Source organism: Chiloscyllium punctatum, chromosome X, assembly GCF_047496795.1.
Source record: "Chiloscyllium punctatum isolate Juve2018m chromosome X, sChiPun1.3, whole genome shotgun sequence".
Lineage (NCBI taxonomy): Eukaryota > Metazoa > Chordata > Chondrichthyes > Orectolobiformes > Hemiscylliidae > Chiloscyllium > Chiloscyllium punctatum.
Genome location: NC_092791.1, coordinates 15,207,403 through 15,228,877, shown reverse-complemented (window position 1 = coordinate 15,228,877; position 21,475 = coordinate 15,207,403). Strand labels below are relative to the sequence as shown.

General features: G+C 44.7%; 1 protein-coding gene across 5 annotated transcripts in view; it reads right to left on the bottom strand.

Annotated features, from left to right (window-relative positions):
• Positions 1–21,475, bottom strand: part of vdrb (vitamin D receptor b) — a 319,754-nt gene that overhangs the window by 116,762 nt on the left and 181,517 nt on the right. For all 5 annotated transcript variants that reach the window (XM_072567382.1, XM_072567385.1, XM_072567383.1 and 2 more), the window contains one exon: positions 3,611–3,741. In XM_072567382.1, coding sequence (XP_072423483.1) covers positions 3,611–3,741 — 131 coding nt within the window. The remainder of the gene's footprint in view (positions 1–3,610; positions 3,742–21,475) is intronic.

Here is a 21,475-nt window from a genome sequence, read left to right as displayed (position 1 = left end):
CCACAGCAATGTGGTTGACTTTTAACTGCCCTCTGGACAATTACAGATGGCAATACATGCTGGTCCAGCCAGTGACGCCCTCATCCCAAGAACGGACAAATAAAACAAATGGTTTGGTGGAGCTGGGGCATGCGCAAAATCTTGGGAGGACTGCGTGGCCAAGACGGGTCAGAAACAGGTTTTTTTTGGAACACCACTTCCTCTCCACTGCAGGTAAAAACCTGGTCATCAGGTGAGAGGCACTCCTTCTACTATTGTACATGGCGGAGGTTTGGCCCATTTCCCGAAACTGCGCCATCGCAATCTCACAAACCATCTTCTACTTCATTTGGAGGTCCACAAGGACAAAACGCACAAGAATGTGGATGGAGTGGGAAGGATGAACATACCGAACACCACCCTCATCCTGATGGCCACCTTGGTGTATGGCTGCATGAAGCTGTGCGTTGACCCTTGGTACACAAACACCAAGTCTCACTACGTACACCTGTCCCCGGTGTTGCGAAGGATGGGCCTAACCTCGTTGCCGTGAAGCGCTCCAAGTAATTGGACCATTCCATATCGCCTGTCCCGCGGGGAGAAATTTAAAGAGAGAAACCCCTTTGACCACAAGCCCATCAGGATGTGGTCAGCCCGTAGTGTCCTCGAGACCCTGCGGGTAAAGGAGAGGGTGCATCCTGTCGCGTGGTTCCCTGAGCAGAATGTCAAAGTCATTTGGCAGAACACCTCATTTCCAGAACTTTCTAACAAGTACCAAGACATCACTCGGCTGGTGGTGAAAAGGACACTACCTGGAATCTTTTACTTATGGCCAATTGGTCTGCCCTACCACACGCTGTCCTCAAAGTGGCTGCGGGGAGGGGGGCGGGTTGAGACTGTCACCCATCACCTTCTGGAATGGGCGTTTGCAAAGGAAATCTGGAGAAAGATGCAGTGGTTTCTGTTGAGGTTCGTCCCAAGTAGCTCTTGTGATTGTGTTCTCCAGTCTGTTTCCCTGGATGCACAAACATCGTCTACGCCTGGAGGACCATCAACACAGTGAAAGACGCACTTTGGTCTACTTGAAACTGTTGGTCTGCCAGAGCAACCCATACCAAGTGTTGCAGACTGGCACATTCCAAGATCCCAGACCACGTGCTGGGGGACGCATGGAAGCTTGGGGCAGCTGCAGCCAAATTGCAGTGGCGAAACACTTCTGTGGTTTGTGGTTTTCTGAAGTTAGATGGCAGCAAGGATTGAATTGGTTTTATTGTCATATGTAGTCAAACCAGTAGTAAGAAGTTTGTAACTCACCACTTACAGCTATCTAGGTACAGAGAACGAACCTGTGGGAAGAAACACCTTTCACTCTCCGCACCAACCTCCCTCTGCCCCACTCACTACCTGTCTGACCGACCCCAGAGAATTGTCCCAACTCACCTCTCCTCTGGGGCCTTTAGCAGCAGTTCTGGTCTGGAGACTACTGCTGACAGCGTGGTAGCCACCATTCCCAGTTAAGACTGCGGGGACTGAAGAGTTGTTGGCCCTCAGATTGGCAGGCAGCTCTTGAAAGAAGGATCTTCACCTTTTGCAAACCCCAAGTGCAGCTAGCTGATCACCTGATTCCAGTAATTTTGTTGGGACTCCTGAAAATGGCCATAGCAGAGGATGGTACTGGCTAACCAATAAGGGGACAGGATCACCACCACAATTCAGTTCATTATACCACTTCACTTTATTGCCCATGCAGAAAATTCTGTCAGGAAATTCATTTTGGGTACATTGCTTGTTCATTGAAAAATTACAAAGAAGCCAGTGATAACAATATAGAAAATAGTTTATCACAGAATTAAGGTTAATTAAAATATGCATTGAAAGAATTCTGGTGTAATTGAATAATCAGTCAGTGAATCAACCCTAAGTATGTATCCTTGTCCACACATTAGCTTCTGTTCAAACTTATTATGGGGAGGCAATAAACGAGCCCAGGATCCAATTGATTCTGCATTGGAGGGATGTAGCCTTTTCCTTCAACACATCCAACAGTAATACTGAGACATGGGGTCATTCTCATTGTCGATGGCACTCTCACCAAAATTCTTAGAGCAGATGACATCAAGGAAGACTAGCTCATCAAATACCCTTTCTATCTGGTTTAGTCAGCTTAAAGTTTGCTTCACTACAACAGCCATACCGAGCAAGGCTTTCAAATTGGATAACATCCTCAACTACAGCCAAATAAAAGAGTTTCACGTTTGTCAGATCAAATTGGAAAAGAGTTTAATTTTCAAAGACATTAAAGCTACGTCTGTCTTCTGGCCTTGTGCATTACTTTCTCCAACTCAATCTACCATATTCATAGACATCAAGGGAGCAATTTACCCCTTCCTGGAGGTGGTGACAAGTAGGCAAGTATGGTGCCAGGGTCAACTCACCCTTTGTCACCACCTTATCAATTGCGTTCTGGGTGAGCTGTTTCATCAAGTCATTCAGCATGGAAACAGACTCTTCAGTCCAACCAGTCCATGCTAATCAAATCACAAACTACGCTAGTCCCACCTACCTGCTCCTGGCCCATCTCCCTCCAAACCTTTCCTATTCATGCCATTATCCAAATGTCTTTTAAATGTTGTAACTGTCCCTGCATTCAGCACCTCTTCAGTAAGTTCATTCTACACAAACTACTTTCCGTCTAAAAAAATTGTCGCTCATGTCTTTTTTAAAAGCTTTCTCCTCTCACCTTAATAATATGTTTCATGGATGACTTTCTTGGCCTGCCACCAATTAAGGTCCTTAATTGTTTAATTGATGATCACTTAAGGGTCTCAATTCACCACCTCCCTGGCAGACAATTAAGATTAAAAATGTGTTGCTGGAAAAGCGCAGCAGGTCAGGCAGCATCCAAGCCCTGAAGAAGGGCTTATGCCTGAAACGTCGATTCTCCTGCTCCTTGGATGCTGCCTGACCTGCTGCGCTTTTCCAGCAACACATTTTCAGCTCTGATCTCCAGCATCTGCAGGCCTCACTTCCTCCTAGACAATTAAGATGGCCAATTTCCTGACTGGAAAATCAGGGCAACCTGTCTGCTGGGAAGGGGCACTCCAACTGCACAAATTTAGGAGGTTTTGGAGTCCATGGTGGGGGCAAGGGGATGGGCTCTGGAAGCCATACCCTTGCCTCCATCTTACCCCCACCCCATGCTCAACCCTCACTCTGTGAGAAGCATATTAAAATGACTTATTGTCACTACATCCCCCAGGACAGAGGATTCAATAGGCAGTCCTTAGGACTGAGAAACTTTCAGCCTCTGATTGACTGGCAGCTTCTAACTACCCAGATGTCAGTGTCGGCATGAGAAATCTGCCCTGCTCACCTGTTGACACTTAATGGCCTACTTGGTGTTTGATATAAGTTAGCTTAGCAATAGGTGTAGTGTGCTTGGCACTACTGAACACACCCACCTCTCACTTTGACCAATCATGGGAAATTGCACCATAGATATTTAGATGTTTTAACATGCACATGATTATTTTAAATTGTGCCTATCAAGAACAAGCTGAACTGGGTATCTTTCATTCATAAATTCAGTTTCATTCAATGTTTCTCCTGTGTCCCAAGTGCAATGACTTACATTCTTTCATCATGCCAATATCCTGACATCGCTTGAGTCTACATGCTTGACAATGTCTTCTGTTATCCTTTGTAATTGAGCAGTTGCCATTAAAAGGACAGGTGAAATTGGCCTTTTTCTTCATGCTTCTCCTAGTGAGGGTGGAAATATATTAAAAAAATTAGTGACTAAGATTATAACTACACAATTAAAAAGGACAGGTGCAGACCACATTAATTTCATTCTTTGAAGACTGTGACTTCAATTTTGGAAAAAAAAGAAAGTCAAGGTACCAGCAATCAGGAAGCATCAACAATTAAACATGGCTGGCTGGCTTGAAATGTGCTGAGGGAAGCAAACAATTCTCCAGACTTCAGCTGAAGCATCAAGTGGACGCAGCAGCAAAACACATCAGGAGGAAGAGGAACATCCAGCGCCCTCTGGTGGGCTGCATGTGAGTGAGTCCAATTGAAATGCAAAACTACCAGTTGCTTGAGGCTTGATGGGAAGGAATTGTATTGATGTAATATCTCATAGCATCTCAAAGTTCTTTACAATGATGCTGTTACCGCTGGGAGAGTAGACTGCAATAACTAAAAACATCTGCTCAACATAACAGACAGACAACTGCAAGTGGTGCCTCATTTCAACAAACTACAATGTGGCAAATTGTCAACTTGCTTAATATCATCCCTCTGACAAATGTCTCTAGTTTCATGCAGAGTTAAGCCTATTTGCAAAACCGGCACCTTCCCATGTAATCGCAGAAGGTTTAGCACCTGCTTGTTTACCTTGTCCCTCTTCACGAGCCAAGGCCCCAGGCATACTTCCAGGTGAAGCAGTGATTTACCCTGACAGTACTTCATTCAATCTAGCCGACTGTATTGACTATTTACAGTGTGATCTCTTAGAAACTGTGAAGACAAAACACAGGCTGGGCAACCACTTTGTAGTACACCTATGTTCTGTCCGCAAAAAACGACCCTGAGTTCCAGTTGCTTGCCACTGTGTTCCCCACCAATATTTCTGTTGCAGACTTGCTGCAGCGTTCCAGCGAACCTCTGCACAAGCTCGAAAGACGATATCTTATTTTCCACTTGGGGCCCCTGCAGCCTCTACCACTTGACATTGACTTCAGTAACTTTAGAGCTGTATTCTAAAGTAATGATTGGAACGAGGTCAGCCAGGTGGATACCATAGAATGAGTTTTCTGATTGGAACTGTTAATCTGGTCAAATCAGGGAGCCCTGGCTGACAAAAAAATCACAGAAGCATAAGCATGGCTCTGTGGTGCAATGGAAAGCACACTGGACTTCAATATCATTCCTTAGGCTGCTATTCAAAGGTTGTGAAATCACATCCCACCAGGGTCGATTTTCAGTTCAATTTTTTGTAAAAACCTTCTTCTCTGTTTTTGGTTGCTGTTCAGTCCCACACTCCTGGCGAAGGAGCACGCAGTGTCCACCAACACCCTGGAGCTGTTCAGGGAGAGGTGGGCACCGCAGGGAGTGGCATGTATTATTTCCCCCTCCAACTCTACTTTGGACAGGGAAATAATCCCTGCCCTCCCCTTCACTGTTTTGATCACACAGCATTGCCCTTTGATGTGAAGGGCAGTGCTTATCACTGGCCACTCGGGTGTTTCCTTTCTTCCTGGTGGTGGGAACTGAATAAAGGTTCATACACCTTGATTAAAAAAAATAAACAAACAGGAGTGTCAGATATCCTGTTCACTCTGACAGCTGGCTCTAAGGGAGCTGGATCAGAGTCAAGGACGTCCACGTGTAAATAAAGGGTGACTTGGTGACGGGATACCGGCCACTGCAGAGGTATTTCACTCCCCATAACCCTTTGATCCCATTACTCATCAAGAATTCATCTATCTCTGTCTTAAATACACTCAATGACTTGGCCTCCACAGTCCCCTGTGGCAATGATTTTCACAGATTCTCCACCCTCTGGCTGAAGAAATTCCTCCTCATCTCAGTTCTGAAGGGTCAGCTCTTCACTCTCAGGCTGTGCCCTCTCATGCTGGTGAAATTACCTTCTCCACATCCACTCTATCCAGGCCTCTCAGTATTCTGTTAGGTTTCAGTCAGATCCCCCCCCTCATCCATCTAAACTCCATCATGTACAGACCCAGAGTCCTCCACCGCTCCTCATATGACAAGCCCTTTGTCCCCGGGATCTTCCTTATAAACTTCGTCTAGGCCCCCTCCAAGGCCAGCACATCCTTCCTTAGATACAAGGCTCTAAACTGCTCACAATATTCCAAATACAGTCTGACCAGAGCCCTATTCAGCCTCAATAGTACATCTCTGCTCTTGGATTCTAGCCCTCTTGAAATAACTCTAAACATTGCATTAGCCTTCCTAATTGCCAACTAAACCTGCACATTAACCTTAAGAGAATCCTGAACTATGGGCAGCACGGTGGCACAGTGGTTAGCACTGCTGCCTCACAGCGCCAGAGACCCGGGTTCAATTCCCGCCTCAGGCGACTGACTGTGTGGAGTTTGCACGTTTTTTTTAAAATTAGATTAGATTCCTTACAGTGTGGAAACAGGCCCTTCGGCCCAACAAGTCCACACCGCCCCGCCGAAGCGTAACCCACCCATACCCCTACCCCTACATCTACATCTATATCTACATCTACCCCTTACCTAACACTAGGGGCAATTTAGCATGGCCAATTCACCTGACCTGCACATCTTTGGACTGTGGGAGGAAACCGGAGCACCCGGAGGAAACCCACGCAGACACGGGGAGAACGTGCAAACTCCACACAGTCAGTCGCCTGAGGCGGGAATTGAACCCAGGTCTCTGGCGCTGTGAGGCAGCAGTGCTAACCACTGTGCCACCGTGCCACGTTCTCCCTGTGTCTGCGTGGGTTTCCTCCGGGTGCTCCGGTTTCCTCCCACAGTCCAAAGATGTGCAGGTCAGGTGAATTGGCCATGCTAAATTACCCGTAGTGTGAGGTTAGGGGTATGGGTGGGTTGCGCTTCGGCGGGGCGGTGTGGACTTGTTGGGCCAAAGGGCCTGTTTCCCCACTGTAAGTAATATAAACTCGACTTCCAAGTCCCTTTGTGCTTCAGATTTCTGAAGACTTTTCCCCATTCAGAAAATAGTCTACATCTCTATTCTTCCTACCAAACAACATAACCTCACACTTTCCTACATTGTATTCCATCTGCCACTCCTTTGTCTGCTCTCCCAGCCTGTCCAAGTCCTTCTGCAACTCCCCACTTCCTCAACTCTATCTGTCATAGAGTCATAGAGATGTACAGCACGGAAACAGACCCTTCGGTCCCACTCGTCCATGCTGACCAGATATCCCAACCCAATCTAGTCCCACCTGCCAGCACCCGTCCCATATCCCTCCAAACCCTTCCTATTCATATACCCATCCAAATGCCTCTTAAATGTTGCAATTGTACCAGTCTCCACCATTCCATACACGTAGCACCCTCTGTGTGAAAAAGTTGCCCCTTAGGTCTCTTTTATATCTTTTCCCTCTCACCCTAAACCTATGCCCTCTAGTTCTGGACTCCCCGATCCCAGGGAAAAGACCTTGTCTATTTACCCTAGCCATGTCCCTCATAATTTTATAAACCTCTATAAGGTCACCCCTCAACCTCCGACACTCCAGGGAAAACAGTCCCAGCCTGTTCTCCCTGTCGCTCATATCCTCAAACACTGGCAACACTCTTGTAAATCTTTTCTGAACCCTTTCAAGTTTCACAACATCTTTCCGATAGGAAGGACACCAGAATTGCACACAATATTCCAACAGTAGCCTGACCAATGTCCTGTACAGCCACAATATGACCTCCCAACCCCTGTACTCAATACTCTAACCAATAAAGGAAAGCATACCAAACGCCTTCTTCACTATCCTATCTACCAGTGACTCCACTTTCAAGGAGCTATGAACCTGCACTCCAAGGTCCCTTTGTTCAGCAACACTCCCTAGGACCTTACCATTAAGTGTATAAGTCCTGCTAAGATTTACTTTCCCAAAATGCAGCACCTCGCATTTATCTGAATTAAACTCCATCTGCCCCTTCTCAGCCCATTGGCCCATCTGATCAAGATCCCGTTGTAATCTGAGGTAACCCTCTTCGCTGTGCACTACACCTCCAATTTTGGTGTCATCTGCAAACTTACTAACTGTACCTCTTATGCTCACATCCAAATCATTTATATAAATAACAAAAAGTAGAGGACCCAGCACCGATCCTTGTGGCACTCCACTGGTCACAGGCCTCCAGTCTGAAAAACAACCCTCCACCACCACCCTCTGTCTTCTACCTTTGAGCCAGTTCTGTATCCAAATGGCTAGTTCTCCCTGTATTCCATGAGATCTAACCTTGCTAATCAGTCTTCCATGGGGAACCTTGTCGAACGCCTTACTGAAGTCCATACAGATCACATCTACTGCTCTGCCCTCATCAATCCTCTTTGTTACTTGCTCAAAAAACTCAATCAAGTTTGAGAGACATGATTTCCCATGCAGAAAGCCATGGTGACTATTCCCTAATCAGTCCTTGCCTTTCCAAATACATGTACATCCTGTCCCTCAGGATTCCCTCCAATAACTTGCCCACCACTGAGGTCAGGCTCACCGGTCTATTGTTCCCTGGCTTGTCTTTACCACCTTTCTTAAACAGTGGCACCATGTTTGCCAATCTCTAGTCTTCTGTCACCTCACCTGTGACTATCGATGATACAAATATCTCGGCAATCACTTCTCTAGCTTCCCACAGAGTTCTCGGGTACACCTGATCAGGTCCTGGGGATTTATCCACCTTTACCTGTTTCAAGACATCCAGCACTTCCTCCTATGGAAATTTTGCAAGGTGTCACCATCTATTTCCCTACAGTCTATATCTTCCATATCCTTTTCCACAGTAAATACTGATGCAAAATACTCGTTTAGTATCTCCCCCATTTTCTGTGGCTCCACACAAACGCCACCTTGCCGATCTTTCAGGGGCCCTATTCTCTCCCTAGTTACCCTTTTGTCCTTAATATATTTATAAAAACTCTTTGGATTCTCCTTAATTCTATTGGCCAAAGCTATCTCATGTCCCCGTTTTGCCCTCCTGATTTCCCTCTTAAGTATACTCCTACTTCCTTTATATTCTTCTAAGGACTCATTCGATCTCTCCTGTCTATACCTGACAAATGCTTCCTTCTTTTTCTTAACCAAACCCTCAATTTCTTTAGTCATCCAGCATTCCCTGTACCTACCAGCCTTTCCTTTCACCCTGACAGGAATATATTTTTTCTGGATTCTCATTATCTCATTTCTGAAGGCTTCCCAATTTCCTGTGAATATCTGCCCCGAATCAGCTTTCAAAAGGTCTTGCCTAATACCATCAAAATTGGCCTTCTCCAATTTAGAACTTCAACTTTTAGATCTGGCCTATCCTTTTCCATCATTATTTAAAATCTCGCAGAATTATGGTCGGTGGCCCCAAAGTGCTCCCTCACTGACACCTCAGTCACCTGCCCTGCCTTATTTCCCAAGAGTAGGTCATGTTTTGCACCTTCTCTAGTAGGGACATGCACATACTGAATCAGAAAATTGTCTTGTTTGTACTTAACAAATTCCTCTCCATCTATACCCTTAACACTATGTCAGCCTTAGTCTATGTTTGGAAAGTTAAAATCCCCTAGCATAACCACCCAATTATTCTTACAGATAGCTGAGATCTCCTTAAAAGTTTGCTTCTCAATTTCCCTCTGACTATTAGGGGGTCTATTATACAATCGCAATAAGCTTATCATCTCTTTCTTATTTCTCAGTTCCACCCAAACAACTTCCCTCCATGTATTTCTGGGAATATCCTCCCTCAGCACGGCTATAATGTTATCCCTTATCAAAAATGCCACCCCCCCCAAACCCCCCCACCCCCACCTCCCTTTCTATCCTTCCTGTAGCATTTGTATCCTGGAACATTAATCTGCCAGTCCGACCCATCCCTGAGCCATGTTTCTGTAATTGCTATGATATCCCAGTCCCATGTTCCTAACCATGCCCTGAGTTCATCTGCCTTCTCTGTTAGGCCCCTTGCATTGAAATAAATGCAGTTTAATTTATTAGTCCTACCTTGTCCCTGCCTGCCCTGACTGTTTGACTCACTTCTGTTCTCAGCTGTAACCGTCTCAGACCGATCTCTTTCCTCACTATCTCCCTGGGTCCCACCCACTCCCCCCGACCTTACTAGTTTAAATCCTCCTGAGCAGCTCGAGCAAATTTCCCTGCCAGTATATTAGTCCCCTTCCAATTTAGGTGCAATCCGTCCTTCTTGTACAGGTCACTTCTACCCCAAAAGAGATTCCAATGATCCAAAAATGTGAATCCTTCTCCCATTCACCAGCTCCTCAGCCATGCATTCATCTGCTCTATCCTCCAATCCTGCCCTCACTAGCTCGTAGCACTGGGAGTAATCCAGATATTACTAGTCTCGAGGATCTCCTTTTTAAATTCCTGCCTAACTCTCTGTAATCTCCCTTCAGAATCTCAACCTTTTCCCTTCCTATATCGTTGGTTCCAATGTGTTTAATGACCTCCTGCTGGTCTCTCTCCCTCTTGAGATCATTCTGCACCCTCTCTGAGACATCCTTGATCCTGGCACCAGGGAAGCAACACATCATTCTGCTTTTTCGCTGCTGGCCACAGAAATGTCTGTCAGCACCTCGGACTAGAGAATCCTCTAACACAACTGAACTCTTGGAACCCAACGTACCCCTCGTTGCATTAGATCCAGTCTTAATACCAGAAACTTGGCTGTTCGTGCTACGTTCCCCTGAGAATCCATCACCCCTACATTTCCCAAAACAGCATACCTGTTTGAAATAGGTATATCCACAAAAGACTCCTGTACTAGCTGCCTACCTCTCTTACCTTTCCTGAAGTTAAACCATCTATGTGACTGTATCTGAGACTTTCCCCCCTTCCTACAACTGCCATCCATCACATACTGTTGCAAATTCCTCATCGCTTCTGTCTCTCCAACCGATCAATTCAATCTGATAAGATTCGCATCCAACAGCATTTATGGCAGATATAATCAGCAGTAACCCTTAAACTCTCTGTAAACTCCCACATCTGACAAGAAGTACAGATCACTCTATTAAAGGCCATTTTTGCTCCTTCACAAACTACAGACCCAGAAATTAACACCGTCTTATTCCTCTACAAACACTGCCCCAGATTAAATTAATAGTTATGGCTTATATTTTAAGTTTAATCAAGAGACATGCCTCCAAAAACATATAATCAAGAAAGAACCCCCTCTATTCACTACTGTAGATTCTCTGTGTGCCACACATAAAACAACAATTAACTTCTCTGATTCTGTGTTGTGAACTTCGCCCAAACAAGCTCCTCCAAGATTAGTTGTGAATTTCACTGTTTGTTAATTTTCCCAGATGTACTCCGATGTCCAACCATACATGAATTCAAACAGCAAAGGCAGTAACTGTGCAGGTTCTCTCTCTCTCTCTCTCTCTCTCTCTCTCTATCCCCTGCACTATCCTTACCATGTGCTTCCTTTGTCTGCTCTTCTCCCTTTTAAAGCTGCCGTTGTTTTGACTTTTTTTTCCAATGTTCCAAAACAATGCAATAGCATATAAAACAAAGTTAAAAATCACACAACACCAGGTTATAGTCCAACAGGTTTAATTGGAAGCACACTAGCTTTTGGAGCAATGCTCCTTCATCAGGTGGTAGTGAATAATTTCAGTTACATCACACTGTAAATTTTTGCTATAAATTCTGTGTGTTAGGATTGAGCCCTCCACTACCACCCGATGAAGGAGTGTCGCTCCGAAAGCTTGTGTGCTTCCAATTAAACCTGTTGGACTATAACCTGGTGTTGTGTGATTTTTAACTTTGTACACCCCAGTGTAACACCGGCATCTCCAAAAGCATATAAAAGAGTAATTGCTGCTCCTGGAATTCGAGGAAATCACCTCCAGCACCGAAAATACCTCAAAAAAGGAGCAGCTGTTACAGCCAGAAATTTTTCCCATCCTCCATCTTGGATTACCCAGAATCCTCTCCTATCTTTATGCCATCTGTAAACACTGCAACCATACTCTCAACTCCTTCATCCAGATCATTAATATGTAACATGAATAGTTGTGGCCCTGATGCTAATCCCCTTTGGAACTCCACTAGCCACTGGCTCCATCCTGAAAACGACCCCTCTCTGCCTTCTATCAGTCAGCCAATCCTCTATCCACGCTAGTACCTTACCCCTAACACCAGGGACTCCTGTCTTATTTAGCAGCCTCCTGTACAGCAACATGTCAAAGGCCTTCTGGAAATCAAAACAGGTCACGTCCATTGGATCCCTTTTGTCTAACCTGCTCATTACGTCCTCAAAGAATTCCATCAGATCTGTCAGGCGTGACCACCCCTTGATGAAGCCATGCTGACTCCGCCCTATTTTACAATGTAGTTCATGTACTCCGCAAAAAAAAGCAAGAAAAAGAAAAATAAGAACAGAAGCGTAAGCGCAGCTCTGTGACGCAATGGAAAGCGCACTGGACTTCAATATCATTCCTCAGGCTGCTATTCAAAAGTTGTGAATTCACATCCCACCAGATTTTCAGTTAAATTTTTCTTAAAAACTTTCTTCCCTGTTTTGGGTTGCTGTTCAGTCCCACACTCCTGATCTTTGGGTACCTGGTGCGGAGGGGGGAGGGCAAGTCAGAGGACCCCCTCGTGGGTCTGCTCCTGGGCCTGGCCAAACAGGCCATAAACAGGTCCAGGCAGCGGGCCGTGGAGGGGGTTGTTAGGGCCGACTGCCTGCCCCTCTTCTGTGGTTATATTTGAGCCTGGGTGTCCACCAATACCCTGGAGCTGTTCAGGGAGAGGTGGGCACCGCAGGGAGTGGAGTGCATTATTTCCCCCTCCAGCTCTGTTTTAAACCCTGCCGTCCCTTTCACTGTTTGATCACACAGCATTTGCCTTTGATGTGAAGGGCACTACTTGTCACTGGCCACTTGGGTATCTCTTTTCTTCCTGGTGGTGGAAATTGAATAAAGATTTGTACACCTTGTGTCTTTCGCTGTGTCTGACACCTGCACACACACAACATGGGTGCTGGGGAAAAATAAGCACTACTGCAGTTAGGCAGTAATGTGGATAAAATTTTTTTTAAAAATAAGCTAGAGTGTCAGACATTCTGTTAAAAAATAAGAATAGATGTGCGAGTCAGGAACTTGCTGGAAGGTACTAAATTGGAGAGAAAGCAGATTACATCAGTGTTAAGCAGGAGCTAGAGGGTAGGAGACAGTGAGGTCTGCAGATGCTGGAGATCAGAGTTGAGAGTGTGTTGCTGGAAAAGCGCAGCAGGTCAGACAGCATCAGGAGCTAGAGGGTGCTAATTGGGAGGAGCTGTTACTGGGCAAGTCCACATTTGACATGTGGGAGTTGTTTAAAGACCTGCTAATCAAAGTTCAGGACTGGCATGTTCCAGTAGGAGCAAGGACAAGGATAGCAAGGTAAGGGACCCTTGGATAACAAGGGAGGCTGTGAATTTAGTCAAAAGGAAAGAAGTACTTGCAAGGTTTAGGAAGCTAAAATCGGACAGGGTCCATGAGGAATATCGAGAAAGTAGGAAAGAACTCAAGCAGGGAATCAGGAGAGCAAGAAGGGGCCATGAAATGACCTTGGCAAGTAGGGTTAAAGAGGCATTTTGTACATATATAAAAGACAAGATGATAACTCCGGAGAAGGTAGGACCACTCAAGAATAAAGGAGGGAACTTGTGCCTGGAGGCAGAGGATGTGGCTGAGATTTAAAATGAGTACTTTGCATCGGTACTCACCAGGAGAAGGATGTGGGGGTTAGTGAGATTAGTGTGGAGCATGTGAATATGCTAGGGCATTTTGAGATCAAGGAAGATGTGGTGTTGTATCTCTTGAAGAGCATTAAAATGGATAAGTCTCCAGGGCCCAATGGTATCTACACCAGGTTAGTGAGAGAGGCAAGAGAGGAGATTGCTGGGGTCTTGACCAAGATCTTTGTACCCTTGCTAGCCAATGGAGAGGTGGACTGGCAAGTTGCTAATGTTGTTCCTCTGTTCAAGAAGGGAAATGGAGATAATCCAGGAAACCATTGACGAGTAAGTCTCACATCGATGGCTGGGAAGCCATTAGAGACAATTCTTAGGGATAGGAATTACGCGCATTTGGAAAAGTATAGCTGAATTAGGGACAGTCAGCATGGCTTTGTGCAGTGCAGGTCATGCCTTACTAACTTGATTACATTTTTCATGGAGGAGATGAAGATAATGGATGAGGGTAGAGCAGTGAATTTTAGTAAAGCTTTCAACAAGGTCATTCATGGTAGGCTCATCCCGAAGATTAAGATGCATGGGATCCATGGTGACTTGGCCATGTGGATTCAGAATTGGCTTGCCTACAGAAAGCAGAAGGTAGTGGTGGAAGGGTGTTTTTCTGGCAGGAGGTCCATGACTTACTTGAAAATGGAGTCGCAGGTAGACAGGATAGTGAAGAAGGTGTTTGGTATGCTTTCCTTTATTGGTCAGAGTATTGAGTATAGGAGTTGGGAAGTCATGTCGTGGCTGTACAGGACATTGGTTAGGCCACTTTTGCAATTTTAGTCTCCCTCCTAGAAGAAGGATGTTGTGAAACTTGAAAGGGTTCAGTAAATATTTACAAGGATGTTGCCAGGGTTGGAGGATTTGAGCTATAGGGGGAGGCTGAATAGGCTGGGGCTGTTTTCCCTGGAGTGTCGGAGGCTGAGAGGTGACCTGATAGAGGGAATTATTTTGCAAAGAGGTTTATAAAATTATGAGGGGCATGGATAGGGTAAATAATCAAGGTCTTTTCCCTGGGGTGGGAGTCCAGAACGAGAGGGGCATAGAGTTAAGGTGAGAGGGGAAGAAAAGGGACATATGGGGCAACTTTTTCACACAAAGGGTGATGTGTATATGGAATAAGCTGCCAGAGGAAGTGGTGGAGACTGGTACAATGACATCATTTAAAAGGCATCTGGATGGGTATATGAATAGGAAGGGGTCAGAGGGATATGGGCCGGGTGCTAGCAAATGGGACTAATTAATTTAGGATATCTAGTCAGCACAGACGAGTTGGAGTGAAGGATCTGTTTCCATGCTGTACGTCTCTATGACTCGAGTGGTGTTCTGCAGGGATCTATATTGGGGACCTCTCCTGTTTGTGCTGTATATCTAAATGACTTGGATGAAATTGGAGCTGTGGATAGTGTAGAAGGTTGTCAAAGGATACAGTGGATCAGTTGCAAATATGGGTGGGGAAATGGCAGATGGAGTTGAATCCGGGTAAAGTGTGAGGTGCTGCACTTTGGGAGATCAAATATTAAGGAAAAGTATACAGTTAATGGCAGCACACTGAACAGCATTGATGTATAGAAGGATCAAGTCCATAGCTCCCTGACAATGGCCACACAAGTAGATAGGGTGGTAAAGGAGGCATATGGCATGCTTATCTTTATTGTCGGGGAATTAAGTACAAGAGTCAGGATGTCATGTTGCAGCTTTGTAAAGCTTTGGTTAGGCCACACTTAGAGTATTGCATTCAACTCCAGTTGCCACATTACAGGAAGGATGTGGAAGCTTGAGGGAGGGTGCAGAAGAGGTCTACCAGGATGCTGCCTGGATTAAAGGGTATGAGCTATTAGCAGAGGCTAGAAAAACTCAAGTTGTTTCTCTGGAGCAGCAGAGGCTGAGAGGAGACTTAGGGGAAAGAAGTCTATAAAATTATGAGATAGGGTTGATGGTCATAATCTCTTTCCCAGAGTTGAAATATCAATTGGAGGCACGCATTTAAGGTGAGTGGGGGAAAGCTCCAAGGAGGGGCACCCTTTTTTACACAGAGTGTGGTAAGAGTGTGAAATGCACTGCCGGGGTGGTGGCTGAGGCAGATACGATAGGTGCTTTTAAGCAACTTTTAGATAAGCACATGAATAAGCAAGGAACAGAGGGTTATGGACCAAGGGCAGGCAGAAGGGATTAGTTTAATTTGGCATCATGTTTGGTACAACATCGTGGGCCGAAGGACCCGTTCCTATGCTGTACAGTTCTATGCTCTAAGTACCTCAGGGTTAAATACCATCTGCCATTGGTCTACCCATCTGACCAACCTATCTGTATCTTCCTACAACTTAACCATCTTCTTCACTGTTAATCACTCTACCAATCTTGATTTGGTCTGCAAATTTGCTTAGTACTCCCCCCAGATTTCCATCCAAATCATTTATATGCATAACAAACAATCAGGGTCCCGGTAGTGATCCTTGTGGTATACCGCTGGATACTAGCCTCTAGTCACCCAACTTGTACCACTGCCCTTTGTGTCCTATTACTAAGCCAGTTTCCGATCCATCTCACCAAGTTTCCCAGAATTCCATGTGCTTTAACTTTCTCAATCAGTATCCCAGGTGGGACCTTGTCAAAGGCTTTGCTAAAATCCATATAAACTACATCAACTTAAATCCCTCGTCCACATACTTGATCACATTTTCAAAAAAATTCTAACAAATTTGTTAGGCATGACCTCCCTCTGACAAAAACATGCTGACTTCCCGAATAAACCCGTGCCTTTCCAAGTGGGTATTAATTCACTCCTTTAGAATTTTCTCCAATAGTTTCCCTACCACTGACGTGAGACTCTCAGTCTGTTATTACCTGGTTCATCTCTACCACCTTTCTGAAAAAGTGGAACAACTTTAGCCATCCTCCAGTCCTGTGGCACATCCCCCATGGCCAGAGAGGGATTAAAGATTTGTGTCAGAGCCCCTGCAATTTTCTGTCTTGTGTTCCACAGCAGTCTGCGATGCAACTCATCCACGCCAGAGGAATTGTGTGTTTTTCAGTCCGACAGAGCCTCTAATACCTCCCCATTTCCTTTGTCAAACTGTACAAGTTCCTCACAGTCCCTTTTCCTGAATTCCATTCCTACGTTCTCCTTTCCCAGTGTGAAGACCAAAGAGTAGTATTTATTCAACACCCTTACAAGATCCTGTGGCTTCATACACAGGTTGGTCTCTTGGTCCCTAATGGGCCCTATTCTTTCCCTATTCTTCCCTTTAATGTATTTATAAAATCTCTTAGGATTCTCCATAATCCTGTTTGCAAGTCCTTTCTCATGCCCCCTTTTTGCTCTTCTAATTGCCTTAAGGTCCCTCCTGCATTTTCTGTATTCCTCTAGGGCTGCAGCTGAATTGTTCCCTTTGGCCTTGCTAAAAGTCCTCTTCTTCGTCTTATTTATCCGACTCGTAATTGTCCTAGACATCCAGGGTTCTCTGAACCTATTGTCCCTACATTTAATTCTAAAGGGTACATATTGGACCTGTAGTCTCCCCAGCTCCTTTTTGAATGCCCCCCCCAATGCGCTGCTGTAGATTCCACCTCCACTGGAGGTGCTGACTTTCAGATGTGACATTGATAAACAGAAAAGGCCTTAGTTTAACAATATAATAGCAAAGCATTTCATGGAATAGTCACAAATGGATTCATATCTGAAAATATCCACACAGCAAGCTCCTGATCTTAAGGCAGTTAGGAGGGGCTAGATACTTCTCTATTTCACTAAGTAATTCGTCATTGTTTTCACATGTCTAGCTGGAGGCTGGTAATGGTGCCAGTGGCAGGGCAGACCGCTTATTCACCTTTCCAACAAAGAAATATTGTGTGGGCCTATACAGGGAGACGCTTCTAACAAGCAAGGACAATGCAAATAAATCATATTTGCTGCTGTTAACATAGAAGTATTATTTTATGAAAGACCACAAATAGACAAGACAGGGTGCAAGAGAGAAAACGTTAAATGAAAATGGGGTTAGAATAGTTAGGTGCTTGTTTTTGACCAGCACAGACTTGATGGAGCAAAGGGCCGTTTTGTGTGCTGTAGATCTTTATGCCTCTTGTCACAGTAACAGATGAGAGAGAGAGCAAAAGCTTGCAGGGGAGGGTGAGCATACATGAAGGAAAGGAATAATGGAAGTGGGTGGGGATGCAATGGCAACAGAGAACATAGACATAGAACATAGAACAGTACAGTACAGCACAGAACAGGCCCTTCAGCCCACAATGTTGTGCCGACCATTGATCCTCATGTATGCACCCTCAAGTTTCTGTGACCATATGCATGTCCAGCAGTCTCTTAAATATCCCCAATGACCTCGCTTCCACAACTGCTGCTGGCAACGCATTCCATGCTCTCTCAACTCTCTGTGTAAAGAACCCGCCTCTGACATCCCCTCTGTACTTTCCTCCAACCAGCTTAAAACTATGACCCCTCGTGTTAGTCATTTCTGCCCTGGGAAATAGTCCCTGGCTATCGACTCTATCTATGCCTCTCATTAACTTGTATATCTCAATTAGGTCCCCTCTCCTCCTTTTTTTCTCCAGTGAAAAAAGTCCGAGAAGGGCATACCTGTATGCAACAGAGTGAAGGCAAGATATGGGAGGATGATAGACAGTGAGAGGAAAGCAGAAAAGTGAAATTAATGATGTTAAGCATACAATAAGACATTTTCATTTAAAAGATGGCAGTAATTATTGGTTCCGTTGACCCTCAAATCTAGTCTCGGATGCATTACACTTTTAAGCATCCAATATCCTCCAAAGGCAAGAGAGAATTGCCACACGAAAAGTTCAACTGAATGGGTTAGAATGTAAGATACCCAAATCAGTAAGAGGTGAAGAGACTTAGCAGCCTGGATCTTCGCCAGTATTTAATGTGTTGTACTTACTAACCAGTAAACATTTTGCAATTTGATAATTATTGAATGAGTAATTGCTGTAACACTTCCCCAGTCTTCTAGGAAATTGAATGCCATCCAGAAAAGAAGTCAGAGTTAAAGTAGTGCCATAAATAATTTGCTGTGCACAAGTGCAAGTCTTTCATTGAACATCCTTGAATTTAAGCCAACTGCTGTTACAATATACTCTGTGACAGTCTCAAATTGCACTATCATGGAATCCCTCCAGTGCAGAAAGAGGCTATTCAGCTCATCAAGTCCACACCGACCTTCCGAGCAGCATTTCACCCAGACTCACCACCCCACCCTATCCCCATAACCCTGCATTTGCCATGGCTCATTCATCTAGCCTGCATACCCCGGGACACAATGGGGCAATTTTGCATGGTGTATCCACCTAGCCTCCTTGGATTGTGTTAACAAACTGGTACTCCCAGCAGAAACCCACACAGACAGGCGAAGAACGTGCAAACTCCACACAGTTACCCCAGGCTGGAAACAAACCTGTGTCACTGGTGCTGTGAGGCAGCAGTGCTAATCCTTGTGCCACTGTAAACATTATTTTTTGCAGAAATCTGCAGAATAAGTGCGGTTGGCAAAGTAAATATTACAAGCCTCAGGCTAGTTTACTGGTTCTTGCTGGAGAAAACAAAAATTGCCTTCAGTATAAATGTAGTGAAGATTTATGGAAATTTTTGCAGAACTCAGACTTGCAGTAACCTGTTACCCTATGCTCCCAGTCATGAAGAATTGAATAATTAGTTTATGCATGACTAGGAGAAGTTAACAGACTTAATCTGTGGAGATGCAGGGAACACACACTGGTTCTCTGCAAATTGGATAAGTGAATCTAATGTTGAATAATTGTCAAAAAATCTAATTTTCTTTCTTACTGATTTGCATATATCAGTGTTGAGCTACACTCCAGCAGTGCTGTATAACATTGGTAACAGCATATTAGTCAGTACAATGCATTAAAGCAGTAGACTTCACAATCTTGGCTGTGATTCTCAAATGGTAAAATTCTGACCTTGGGACTGACGAGCATAAGTTTGGTGTTCTGCAAAGAAGATGTAATGAGTCAATAGGAAAGGTTGCTATTGTGAATTCCCTCAGCTGGAACAGGCAAGCAAGGTCCAAAACAGAGAAAGTTGTCTGTTGATCTCGCATCTGATAATGGTACCTGGCATGGTGGCACCAAGAAGCAAAGGTAGAATAATAAAGAGTTTTTACAACATGAAATGAGGCCTTTCCACCCATTGTGTCCATGCCATTCATCAAACATCCAACCATTCTAATCCCATTTTATAGCACTTGTATGCTTTAACGTTTCAAGTGTTCATCTAAATAGTTCTTAAATGTCTTTAGAACTCCTGACTCTACTACCCTTTCGGACAATGCATTCCAGATACCCACAATCCTATGGAAGCAAAACGGTTTCCTCAAATCCCCTCTAAATCTCTTACTCATGATCTTAAAACTGTGTTCACTGGATCTTGACCCCTCAAGTTAGAGAAGACATTTCTCCTTGTCTATGTTTCTCAGAACAACTCAGATCCCTCCTGAGTCTTCTCTGTTCTAAAGAAAACAACTCCAACCTACCTAGTCTCTCTTCATAGCTGAATCACTCCAGCTCAGACAGCACCCTGGGGGATCTCTTCTGCACCCTCTCAAATGCAATCACATTTTTCTATAGCTTGGCAACCAGAACTACACACAGACCTCCAGCTGTGGTTATACAGCTGCATCATCACCTCCTTGCTCTTGTACTCAATGCCTTCGAGGATCTATAGACATGCACACCAAGGTCCTTCTGATCCCCTGTACTTCCTAGGATCCTACCATTCAATATGCACTCTCTTGCTTTGTTAGTCCTCCCAAAATGCATCACTTTACATTTTTTATGATTAAATTCCATTTGACACTACGCAGCCCATCTGAGCAGCCCATCTATATTGTCCTGTAGTCTAAGGCTTTCCTCCTCGCTATTTACCACACCACCAATTTAGGGGTCATCTGTGATCTAACTGATTATACCTCATACATTCATGTGTAGATCATTAATGTACATAACAAACAGCAACACGTCCAACACCAGACCCTGTGGTATGCCAATGGACATAGTCTTCCAGTCCAAAAAACACCTACTGAGCACCACCCTCTGCTTCCTGCCATTAAGCCAATTTGGATCCAGTTTGACAAATTTCATTTCAAACTTCAAGACACAGTTAAGCAGCTAAAATGGAACATAAGGGCCACTTGCTGATCTCTCTTGAATGCTTGATCCAATGCAGCTCAGCAAAAACATCCAAAACTGAATTGGACTGAATACAGATTAAGCAGTGAGTGGAGAATATGGTTAGAAAATCACAATGAAATGAAACTTTTCTTCCTTTGTTTAAACTTAAATTCTTGCAAATGCAATCTTCTATGATAACTAACATTACCAATCTTGATTTAAATTGTGGCAATGGTAACGACTTCCTCACTGCGTTCGAATTTACTTCTCCTGAACCATTTTTTGGTAAATACGGTACTTCAACATAGTTGAAAATCTCATTTTGATTCATTCTTCATGACAGTAGAGGCTGAGATCGCATCCTTGGGGGCCTTCAGTGCTGACTGTTATTGTGGAGCAAGTGCTGTTGTCTATCCTCACTGATTGCAGTCTGTGGGTTGGGAAGCTGAGGATCCAAGTGCAGAGGGTGGAGCTGATACCGAGGTCTCAGAGTTCTGGGATCAGTCTGGAGGGGATCATGGTATTGAGGGCAGTGCTGCAGTCAATGAGCAGGAGTCTGATGTAGGTGTCCTTGTTATCCAGATGTTCCAGGCAGGAGTGCAGGGCTAGGGAAATGGAGTCCCCTATAGACTTGTTACATGGGTAGGCAAATTGCAGGGCATCAAAGCAGGCTAGGAGACTCGAGGTGATGTGGGCCACGATTAGCCTCTCGAAGCACTTCATGGTTATGGAGGTCAGAGCCACAGGGAAGCAGTCATTAAGGCACATTGCATGTGCTTTCTTAGGTATTGGGATGATGGTGGTCTTCTTGAAGCAGGTGGGGACTGTGGCTTGAAGGAGGGAGAGGTTGAAGACATCAG